The 12,480-nt window shown below is 44.2% G+C and overlaps 1 protein-coding gene across 1 annotated transcript in view; it reads right to left on the reverse strand.

The window, feature by feature from the left end:
• Nucleotides 1-12,480, reverse strand: part of LAMA4 (laminin subunit alpha 4) — a 467,067-nt gene that overhangs the window by 196,213 nt on the left and 258,374 nt on the right. Inside the window, exon 14 of the mRNA XM_078648567.1 lies at nucleotides 3,367-3,483. Within this exon, the coding sequence (XP_078504693.1) occupies nucleotides 3,367-3,483 (117 nt within the window). The remainder of the gene's footprint in view (nucleotides 1-3,366; nucleotides 3,484-12,480) is intronic.

The raw sequence follows: 12,480 nt of genomic DNA on the forward strand, positions 1-12,480 counted from the left end.
AAAGAGGCATTTCAGTAGACCATTTCACTTTTGTTGATGACAGCCTCAGTTATATCCATATTACGTTTGAGATGATTGCTATTCATCCAATCACAGATAAGCTGTATATTGTTTTGGAATTTTTCCTTGACCAGGGAGTCTAACTTAAAAAGTAACTAAAGATCGTCTGCATAAATGCAACTAGTGCAATTCATGTTTTTAAGCTCATGAATAAGGGTGCAATGCATATTTTTTTTAAAAAGATGCAGTAAGAGGGAAGTACCTTGAGGTATTCAACAGGTCAAATGAACTTCTGTTGCCATAAAGGGGGTAAGCCATATTGACTGGGAGTGTTCCTTAAGCAACACTTTAATCCAGTCTAATGCCAAGCTGCGAAGCCCCAGGGCCTCGACACAGTCCACCAATATACTATGGTCGACTGTGTCAAAGGCTGCTGATAGGTCCAATAGAATTAATGCTAATGTTGAATCACTGTCGCACTCCTGACGCATGTCATCAACCACTGAAACAATGACTCTTTCAGTCGAGTGTGCCGTGCAAAAACCGACTAGTAGCTCTAGAAACTTTGTGTGTGCTAGATGTATCAAAGGGTTTTACCCATTCTGTGCCTATGGAAAAATGTGTTCGTACTTAACGGCCCTTTGACTCTTCAAAAAAAGAGCAGAGAAACAGTGCCACATGAGCTTCCAACAATTTTTGCCGGGAAAGGCAATAGGGATAATGATCAATAGTTTTTCAGTGCGGAGGGACCCTTGTCGACTTTCTTCTGTAGTGGCGGGGTCTGGTGGCTTAGTGGGCTAGTGCGGCCACTGTAGAGGCCTGTGTCTGATCTCACAGTCACAGGTTCAAATACCAGCAGGTCCACTCAGCCTTTTGTCATTTTAGGTCGATAAAATGAGTACCATTGAGTTGGGTAACAATAAACATATTCAGCGCCAAGATACCCTTCTGGGTGAACGTGCACTTTACAAATGCTTATTTTATGTTATGGAACTACCACAGCATCTTTAAAGGTGCTAGGTACCCAGCCTTGAACAAGAGAGACATGAATGAGGGACAGAGAGGGCCAGAGATGGTTGACCTTCCGCGCAAGGATCTTTGTGTGAACCCGGCTTTACCTTGGCCAGGAGTTCCAAAAAACGTTCATTACTTATAGAGGGCAAGGTAGCTAGTGTAGTGATGTTCCTGTCTTCAGGTGTGGCACAATTTGTAACCATATTGGTAGATATACTGTGCCAGATGTATTAAGACTCTGTTTCGCGATTCCTCAATTGTGAATCCTTGCGATTCGCAATTAGGAAATCACAAAACAGCATGCATGAAAGTGTGTTGAACACTTTTTGTGATTCCCATTGGGTTGCAAATGACGCACCTAATGAATATTAATGAGGTAGGTCGCAAGTTGCGACCCATTAGGAATTTCAAAATTCACAGGGATTGCTGAGGTCAGCAGACCACCATGTCTGTGATTGCTTTTAAATAAAGCCATGTTTTTTTGTTGTAAAGCAGCCCGTTTTCCTAAGAGCAGACAGTGGTCCTTGGCCTTCCATTCTTCTTCCTGCTTCATATCAAAGTCAACCCTTACTCTAACTGCAGCATCAGAGCAAGATTCAGAAATTCCAACCACTCATACACATGCTATAATGACTCTAATGACATATCTGCTGGGCAGGATGTTTCAATAGTTATGGAACTAAGGCTTATCTGAGAAAGCATTTCTTAGTCTGTCAGAGAAATGGAGTCTGCGATAGTTGGACCTATTTGTGCCCCCATTTAACGCCCTTCTCCTTCTATTCGGCACAGAGAGATGCTGTGTGCAAGAATTTAAATTCTCAATTATAATAAGTAATGGAACTGTGTCAGAGAAAGAGTAAGACTCATAGGGGCACATGCATCAAAGTAGGCTTCTGCGATTCCTTAATTACGATTATTAAGGAATCGCAATTAAGGAATCGCAAAAGCCTATGCATGTAGAAATCACTAAAAAAATAGCGATTTCTAAAAATTCCTTAATTGTGACTCGTAAGTTGCGAGTCGCAATTAAGGAATACCTCCCCATTCATTCCTGTGGGCCTAGAGGCCTATAGGAATGAATGGGAAGACATTCTCAATTTGCGATTCTCAATTAGAGAATCGCAAATTGAGAATGCATTTTTAAGGGTGCCAGGGTGTCAAAAGGACACCCTGTTGCACCCCTGAAATCTGCATATGAGTACATCTTGCACACACACATGCCCCAAGGGTATGTGTGTGTGTAAAATGGAACTTTGAAAAATGCACTTTAGTGCATTTTTCAAAGTTTTTGCAAATTACCATGAAGTTCAACTTCAAGGTAATTTGCTCACCCTATTAGCGAAATCGCTAATTTTTTAACATTGATGCATTGCATTTAAGCAATCTCAATTTGAGATTCCTTAAATGCAATCACAATTTAAGTAATCACAATTTTGCGATTTCTTAAATTGCGATTTTTGCATTTGGGATGATGCATCCCAAATGCAAAAATACTGGTCGCAAAGGGGCAGATTCTGAGAATCTGCCCGCTTGCGACCGGTTTTTCCTTTGATGCATGTGGGCCATAGTGATGAAGATTACAGGTAAGTAATGAAGACATTTGCAAGCGACTCTTGGATGAATTCAAATATCGAGGAGTGTCAGAGATGTGGGCTATGAGCGCAGAGAAAGTCACAGCTTTGGAAGTGTTCCCACATGTTTATAATGCATCTCACCTATACCTGAACTTCGAAATGCTCACCTGAATGATCCAGTTAAATGTGCAGGTATTTAAGGGAAGAACATACATGTTTCTCATATTCAGATGATGGTGGAGGAAGGCAAGGAATTTCATTAAAAAATATTTTGAATGAAAAGAGAAAGAAAAGGAAAATATCTTTCCAGAAATTCCCAATTACTAAGCATGCGAAATTCCTGTAAATCATGGACACGCACATCCAGTGCAAAAAAACAAATTCACACAAGAAAGGTACAAACGCTACATTCACCCAGGTGTCAAGATTCTGTAATTCCTAAATTCCATTCATGTAAGTCTCAGAGTTTTGTGAGTCTGCTTTCCAGACCTAAATCTTAACAATGTATAGAGCTTTACAACATCCTTTTTTAATCAGGCCTAATTTGATACTGATTAAAAATGATATAATGACCAGGAGTAGGAGCTGAATGATTACATTCTTCAGGATGTAACAGTTTCTTTTGTAATGTCAAAATGTAGTCATATTATTATATACCCATGCGATGTGCCACACAATTCTGTCAGATGATTGTATTTGGTGCCACAAAGTTAACAAAAGACTGCCTGTCTTTTATCTTTAATCTTAGGTCTCTCTCATCTATATCTTAGGACCCTACCTTGATTGCTTCATTTATCCCTGCAATGATCAGACGAGAGTCATTCAAATCAGACGTTGCCATGATCAGAGTCTGGTTAACAACTTCTTCATGCTCCAACACTTGTTCCTGGTGAATCTGAAGCAGACAATTAGAATTATTTGGTTATAGAACCTATATTGCATGTTGTATGATGAACACTGCACAGGCTTTTAAGTTCAGCATGGACATTTCAGATAGTAAGTCAGGGAAAAACTGGAAATTCAACCCCATTTGTTCTGTATATATACATACATTTGGGTAAGTACCTACCTGGCTGTGGAACAATAGGTTATTATGCTTCCTTGAGTAGGAGCTGGTAACCACCACTGAATGATGCACTTCAGTTAGAGGAAATATTAAAGACACTAACATATGGACAAACTTAGCAGTTAATATTTCTGCATCCTTCCCTGTAGGCATTCAAGTGTCATAGGCGCAGGAAGTAGAGGTGTGGGGGTGGTGGGTGCTTCACACCCCTAAAATAATCGTGCTGGAGTTCAGAGAGTGAAGGAGCAACAAAGAGGGCCTTACATCTTGTTGTTACCTTGCCACATCTTTAACATGCTGTTTTCTTTTTATGACTGCAAAGTGTTAGCATTTTGTAAAGTGAACTATGTAACCATCTTGCTGGGGTACAATGTAGTGTGAAAGGAACAGATTGAGTATGACAAAATATTAATACCTGTAAATGAACTGTACAAATTAATGAAATTATCTCAGCAGTTAGGAAAGCACAAATAAAGACATTTTTTAGCTTGATTGAAACATAGAATTTAAAACGACCAAAACAAATCAAGGCACTTTTCTGAAGCAACTGGTTTATTTATGGATGAAGAGTTTTTTTTAACTTTATGTACCATTTCCAATAATAACATTCTTCAGGTACATGTTCACATAGCAACACTTTGATGCAGGAGAGAAAAAGTTTACATAGCATACAATTGACACTCTACCACAGTCCAAGTTGAACGGCCACTCCATACTCTACAAGACCACTGTTACACTGGAATGCAATTTCTGCTCACAGGTGAGAAACTGAGCGATCTCAGTTTAATATGACACGTGATAACTCAACCCAACCCAGAGGGGACTATTCCAGATGGAGTTTGTGATGAAGAGGACTGAGCAATTTCTAGCAGATGTCAGGGCCCCCAATATGTCCTTAGGTCTGGAGTTCACCGGCAAGGTAGAGGAAAACAAATTACTGTTAGTGTTGCAGTAGATCAGGCTGCTTAACCATGCCTTGACAGTGGGGAAGCGCTTGCTCCCCCAGGCCACAGCTATTTCCCTTTTCGCAAATAATGAAGCTATTGTGGTGTATCAAGGTAGCTGTTTGGGGGTGTTCCGAACATAACCCAAGTTGGCAACTTGTGGCGTGGGCAACAGATCTAGATCAGTCATTTTACACAATGCGGACTATACCCCCCTCCAGTAGTCAGTAATTTTTATGCAATTCCAGGTCATGTAGGCAAAGTCTGCACGCAATGCCCCGCACTTGGGGCATGTGTGTGGTCTGGAATGGTCGACAGTATGTAGTTTCGCTGGGGACATGGAAGCTTCCACTAAAACTTGAAATGCAACAACTTATGTTTGCTATTCTATATAAGACTTCCTTGATTTGTGAGCAGCAGAAAGCCCATAGTGTTTCATCTCTAGGGTGTCCTAGATCCTGTTCCCTAACCACTCAGATTCTAGTGTCTATAGCAGGTAATAGTGACATAGAGGTTTTGTACAATTTGGAAACGCTGGCGATCAATATTGTCAGTGGCATAAAGGATTCCGGTTCCAGTAGAAATTCCGGCAATAGCGCAGTCTATTGAGTGTAACTGTATCCATGAAGGAAGCGTCAAGGAACTTGTCATCCTCTGCGCTATCGAATACCTGCCCACTTTGGAATAGGTCCCTGGTTGTATGTAATGCATATTTAACCAGTGTTCTTTGGATGATCTTTTCCTCAGTGATCGGCTCCCATGGATTATTTACGAGTGGGATATGTGACAAGTAGAACTTGCGGCCCCCAGTAACTGTCACCAGCTTACACCAGGCCCAGCTGGTCATGGAGACTATTTGTATGTCAACAGGGTCTCTGGGGAACCCTTTGGGTAGGATCGTGTTTAGTGGTGCCTGGCTAACGAAGTCAGCTTCAAGCTTGGAGTAGGGGATTTGTGCATCCGGGTGGTACCATGAATATGCAAAGCTACACTGCGCGGCCAAGTAATAGACATGAAAATTCGGGACCCCCAAGCCCTCTCTCTCATATGGAGGGGTCAAAATGTCCCAAGTAACCCTAGCGTTTTTCCCGCCCCATGCGAGTCTAATGAGATACGAGCACAGTGTGAGAAAGAATTTGTTAGGGAGTGGGATGGGTATGATTTTAAATAAATACATGAATCTAGGGAGTACTATCATGTTGATTAGCGCCACCCTGCCAGCTAATGAAAGAGGTAGCTGAAACCAATGCTCCACTTGTTGCTCCAGAGCGTAAACAGTTGGTCCGTAATTTAGTCAAATCACTTGCTCAGCCTCTGTGTGCAAATAAATCCCTAGATATTTAGTGGTGCCCTCGCACCATGTCAGAGGGAATTCACAATCCCATTTAGTTGTACTTACTGTCAGCGGGAAAGTCTCTGACTTACTCCAGTTTATGGCTAAACCAGAGAAGCCACCAAAACGTATAATTTCTCTAATTAGATGTTCGAGATTTTCTTGTGGTCTACGCACGTACAAGACAACATCGTCCACATATAAAGATATTAATAGAGGCCCGTTGTGAATTGCAGACCACAATGCAAATGTTTCTCCTGCAGGTGCCTAACCAGCGGGTCCAAAGTGATTATGAACAGCAATCGCGACAGCGGACAGCCCTGCCTGGTGCCCTGTGTCAATTTAAATTGGGGGAGTGTTCCATTCAGTCTAAGCCGTGCCGTGGCAGGGATGTAAAGTAGGGCAGGGAGTGCCATAAAGCCCTTTGTCATGCCCATTTTCCTCATAACAGCTAAGAACAAGCATTAGAAATGCAATTGGGCTCGGATTTATTTGAGTTTGAGCTAATGGCATTGTAAATGGCAATGCATTGTTGCTATGTGTTATGGGTTACCCCAGTACATGCTTGACTAGGTGCTCCAGTCTAGTTTTTTTTCTTTGAATTCTGGGATTTGTAGGCAAATTCATTATTTCTTCTGGGGGTTGTAGACTAATTGCTGTTGCGTTTAGGTACTTAAATGTTTCAGCAGCATGAAATGATGTAATCAAAACGGTAGAAAAGTCAGTAAGAGTCTCACGACCATTACACTCAGCCTTCTTTATTTCAGCCGAATGATAATTTACCACATGCTGGAAATCCTACAATAATAAGGCCCCAGATTAGAAGCAGAACGTGTGGGTTTTAACAGCTCGGAAGAAAGATATAGGAAAAAAAACTCTGGCCTTCTGCCATTTTTGTTACCCTTCTTGGAGAGTTTTGAAGTGTGTTGTGCTAAACTTTTTTTTAATCATGTCTGGCGCTATAGTATTACCGCATTCTTCCCAGTTGCCCATTTTAACAATGCCGTTTTAAAAAAAAAACTATTTCATGACCAATATGCTTTGCATACTGCCCGCAGCTGGCGCCCGTGCGGATGCTAACACTCATACCTCTGCCGTAGCGCGGGGGAGGGACCCTTCCTTTTCATGTGATTTCAATGCTCCTGATGTCATTTAAGTAGACTGGAAATCCATGCACGATGCGCTGGTGTGTCTCGAGTTGAAAGAAGTTTTTGTTTCACAAGCCCTGTGATGGCAGACTGCTCGGTTTCAACACTCGGGCACACCCTGCCCTTTCTCAATGTGCTGAAGTGAAGTTGAATCGCACAGGCCTTGATTCAGCCGGTATCGCTGTAACGTGCAGGAAACACAAGGGCTGTTGTTTCGGATATTTATGTCTGGCCTAAAGTTCGCCGCTGTGTGAGTTTGGGAAGGGTTTGCCAAGTGCTTGTGAATGTTATATTTTGCTACTGGAAAATGCAACTTCAGACGTCCCGGCTGAACATTGTGGGTTAACAGTCTGTTGCGAAATGTAAAGTTGATGGCCCTAAACATAGGATATGACATACAGGAAACAATTGACCCCTCCGTGTCCTCACAGCCCATACTAACAAACCACTTGTACGTTTGCCATGTCGCTCGTGCTTACTGTCCGGTTTCCTGACTTCAGGAATGTAGAAGTAGCAGATGTCCGCTGTGTTGTAAATGTGGCATGGAGTCATCGTGCTCAGCTCTCGGCCTCGCACGCGCGCCACTGCCGGCATATGCTTTAAATTATCTCCGCCGTGAACGCGGCACCCTGACAGCTCCTAATTAAAATGAATGGACTGCCGTGCGCGAAAGGTACATGTTACACGCGCGCCTAATAAATGGAATGCAAGGCTGAATGGTGAACGCGCTCCCACCATCTGCATTGCATTACACGGGCACTCTGACAGCTTCTAATTAAGATTAATATTCTGCCGTGCGCATACCCGCACACAATATGCCATGAAAATGAAAACAATGGAGGACGAACCGTAAATATAGCCTATCACGTCAAGGCTACTAAATAGACACCACAGCGAAGACGAATCACTAGGCAGATGCCATAAAAAACTCGCGCGCACTAAGGAATGTTGCAGCCCGGGCCCCTAAAGCAACTTTTTTTTTTTTCTTTAACATTAGGATCACGGAGCTCCGCCCCGAGCCCTAAAAAGGACCATTCCAAGGAGTAAAACGCGTTTTCGGTGATTAAATGCACCGCTACAGCAGGGGTTTGTGGGTCAATCCTATTGAAAGTGGCAAAGAGAGTTCTAAGGTTTAATGCTGTGGACTAGTGGGGCACAAAGTCGGACTGTACCGGCGATATTATCCAGTCAAGTAACAAGGCTAGGCTTAGTGCTATCATTTTGGCGAGTATTTTGTAATCTAGATTCAACAAAGACAAGGGCCTGTAGGAGCCACACAAGGATGGATCTTTGCCTAGTTTTGGCAACAGTATAATCACAGCCTCACGCATAAGTGGGAGGAAGAATATGGTTTTCAAGAGCTTCATTGTAGACTTCTAATAGGTGTGGGCAAGTATTTCCTTGTATGCTTTATAAAAATCGCCTGTGAACCCATCTAATCCTGGAGCTGTGGAGACATTAATGGCTTCTATGCACAAATAATCTCGTCCTTAGAAAAAGGTTCCACAAGAAATTGTTGCATTGCTTTCTCTTACCACACTACGGCTACTTCAGCAAGATATTTATCCCACTCAACATTCTTGAACGTTAATCGTGAAGTGTACAAGCGTGTGTAGTACCTCAGAAACTCATCACGAATCTCTGGGGTGCCAGTGAGCAGGTTCCCCTGTGTGGTCGTTGTGTCGTAATACAGGACCGCCCAAGTGACGGGCGAAGCATTCTCACCAGCGTACGGCCTGGACGCTCGCCCCCGCAGCGACCCATGGCATATTTACTCAGATAGTGTGTTTCGCGCTCCACAGCCTCTGTAAACTGTTAACCGTCTATTACATGTGTCTCGATCTGGGTGCAAGATTGACTCCTGGTCTAATGCGCTCAGCTGCGTCTCAATCTGTTTGAGTGTTGTTCGGAGGTCTCGCAACACCCCGGCGTGCTTAGCGATTCAAACACCTCTCGCATAAGCCTTGAAGGCCCCCGAAGTGTGCCCATGTTGAGACCATTCCAGTGTTAAAGTCGAAATATTTGATTATTGCTTCATGAAACACATTTTTAAATAGGATATTGAGTAAAGCCTGACCAGGGAATCTTCACTGCCTTTCACTTTCCTCTGGTCTGGGAATTTGGAGGGTCAAGAGCACAGGCGAATGATCCGAGAGGGTTCTAGGAAGATGTAGGATCGCCTTAAACCAGGCGGCTAATGAAGGGGTCACCAACCAGTAGTCTAGCCACGTCCAGGTGTGGTGTGGAACGGAATAGTGTGTGTAGGCCCGCTCGCCCGGGCGGCAGTGACTCCACACATCTAATAAGCCCAAGTCTTCACACAACGCCAACAGGGCTGTACGAGCTCAGGGTTTGGTATCAGTTGAGGTGGATATGCCATCCCTAAGTCAAAAATGAGATTGAAGCCCCCCCCCATGTATACATGATCTGTGTCCACTTGAAGAAGTTGGAAGTGGAGCACCCTAAAAAAGTCTGGATCGTCCACAATAGGGGCAAACAGCCAAACAAACGCAATTGTGTGCCCCATAAGATGTCCTGTCACAATAACGTATCGGCCCTCCCTGTCAGTTCGTGTCGTTGAATGCTGAAATGGGAGTCGTTTATAGATGAGCACAGCTGCGCCCCTTAGCATATAGTTAGAAAAGTATCAGTGGGGGCCCCAAGTTGTAGCAAACAAAGTCGCAGCGGCTCTGGGCAAGTGCGTTTACTGGAGGAATACTACCCCTGTCTGGTGTCTCTGTACGTAGGTTAGTACTTGCCTACACTTTATAGTGTTGTTTAATCCTCACACATTCCAAGTAAGGAGTGACAGGTCGGTGTGCATAGTTAAGCCGCACCATCAGGAAAAGTGTCTATCCATGTGTGTAAGTGTGCATTGCGAAAAACGACTTACCATATGAACAAATAATATATAAGGCATGACAATAAATTGAAATAGTAATGTACGAATGTGCCAGTATTTGTGGACTCAGCAATCCCAAGAATGTGAAGGTTATTATGTCGACTTCTTGCTTCCAAGTCTTTGTTTTTCATTTATTTTTTAAAAAAATCCATGCTATCTAGCTTTTCACGGATTGCACAGCTCCATCTTCCAGATCAGAAACCCTCCCCTCAGCAGTGTCCAGGTGACATTCAGGGACATCCGGCCCATAGTCTCTAATCTCTTCTCCAGATAGTCAAATCGACCATCTAGGAAGCGAAAACCGACTCTGAATTCCACCATTATGGCGTCTGAACTGTGGGGAGCCTCAGCTGTTCGTGACCCATCACCATTGCCATCCACCATGTTGGAGTCCACCGTCGCTGTAGGGGCACCAATCTTGGGGAAGTGCAGTAACTTCTGCCTAGGGTCTTTTTTTACCATCCCCTCCAATATGGCCAGACTGTCTGCAGGAGAAGTTTTATCAATAATCCCAAACTTGCTGTTAACAGCGTGTATTACACTGTGTGGGGAGGCCAGATGTAGCCACTCCTCAGGTGCGGAGTCCTTGCTCACTGTGTTTAATTAGGGGTAGCAAAGTTCCCAGGATATGACTCCGGCAGTGAAACAAAGTCATGGTACATACTGCGGGACAATGGATTTTAGGTCAGTCCCATCGCAGTCCGTCAATGCAGCAGCTCTTAAAGGGCGTCCCACCCCGAATAGCGACAAGAATCAGCTGCCCATCAGCCCCCCCAGCCAGCCGCAATAAGCTCGGGTCGCACCCCGGGCCTCACAAAGCCGCCAGACGTGTTCAGAGCCTTCGGGCTCCGAGGTACTTCAGGATGGCTGTTGCGGGGCAGCTTCTCGGGGAAACGGAGCTCCAGGTCTCCCCATTGAAAGGGTGCAGAAGTCTAGCAGGCCGCTCTCTCTTACCGTGTCGGAGCCCCCACAGGATTAGGCGCGGCCCTCCCCGGCTGCTATTTGCAAGGGTTGCGCCCCAGGCCTCACAAAGCTGCCAGACATGTCTGAAGCCCACAGGCCCCAAAGTTATTCAGGATGGCAATGGCGGGGGCAGCTTCTCAGTGAATTGGATCGTCAAGTCTCCCCAGAAGTCTGCAACGCTGAACATGCCTGGCTTGGCCTGGACACTCTGTGCGTCATCACTACGGGCCCGATCTTCACCACAACGTAGCTCTTGAACCTGGGCACTCTGAAGCACTGGAATCAGCTCCGCAGGTCGGCAGGATCTACTCACTCATGGAGCGACCTCCGGAGGGCGGGATAGCTTGCTATTTTCAGGCTTTAGAGCCAGAATATCAGGCGGACAGCAGAGCTCCAGTGCTTCACGGCCTTCTAGGCCAGTAGCCTGGCCACAACCCCCCAATCAAGGCACTTTACTTGGTGATGCACAAATGATAAATATCCGAAAAGCCCAATTTCCACAGATTATCATTCATGTGAAATATAGTTTTACTAGTCTGTGCAAATTTAGTGGCCTTTTCAATGGAGATTGTACTGTTGGTAAATGACTGTGCCCTACCACATCAGGAGTTAATAATATGTCTGACAGGTGCTCAAAGTCTACCACCAGCTATATATCACACCCTGACCACTCTCGTGCTGAATGAGCGTGCCTCATTTACTACACTTGTTCTTTTTTAAATGCTTGAATTTTCCACAAAACCTATGTCTTCAGTGATGTAACATTGATGACAGCATACCCACAATATATTGTTCCACCACCACTGGCAAGTGTCCACCTCACAGAAAGAGTGGTTAATGCATGGCACCACATTTCTGTACAAGCATAGCAGCTTTACATATCTTTGCTCTACCCAATGTGTGCCACTCACCACTTTTTCTTAGTTTAAAGAACTCCACAATGGGATATTTTCTTCTGACCAATGCCCCCACTGCTCCCCTCTTCTCTCCTCTGGTCCATCTTACATCAACCTTGGCCAACTTCATCTCTCACCTAGACAACCACTCTTATAGTTCACTTCCCTACTCTCTGCTGCAGACATATGCCCTTGCTCATAAATTGTAGGAACTTGGGTTACAGGTTGAGGAGAGGGGAAATCGTACTCAAGCAGGAACCACCATCCTTATCAGTGTGAACTCACAAGCTAACCCTATATTAACCTATGCTCAATCCTAGGGTAGATTGTCACAGGAAAGTCATGCTTAACTGAGAGGCAATGTGTTAAGTATTTGTGCAACACTTCAAACAGTAACACAGTGAAAACACACCACAAAAGGATCCAACACCAGTTTTTAAAACAAATTGAGCAATTTTCAATAAATTAAACAAAAGCAAAAGGACAAAAATCCAATCAGTGGAACTGGAGATTTGCAAGTTTAAAGATATCAGTGAACATTGTGCCAAAAAGCACAATGAGCCAACTGTAGATATGGGATTGTGCCAGATCGGGACAAGGTCACAAGTTCAGGCTGGCCGATATGCAGTGCGGGACGGCT

This window comes from Lissotriton helveticus, chromosome 6 (assembly GCF_964261635.1).
Source record: "Lissotriton helveticus chromosome 6, aLisHel1.1, whole genome shotgun sequence".
Classification (NCBI taxonomy): Eukaryota; Metazoa; Chordata; class Amphibia; order Caudata; family Salamandridae; genus Lissotriton; species Lissotriton helveticus.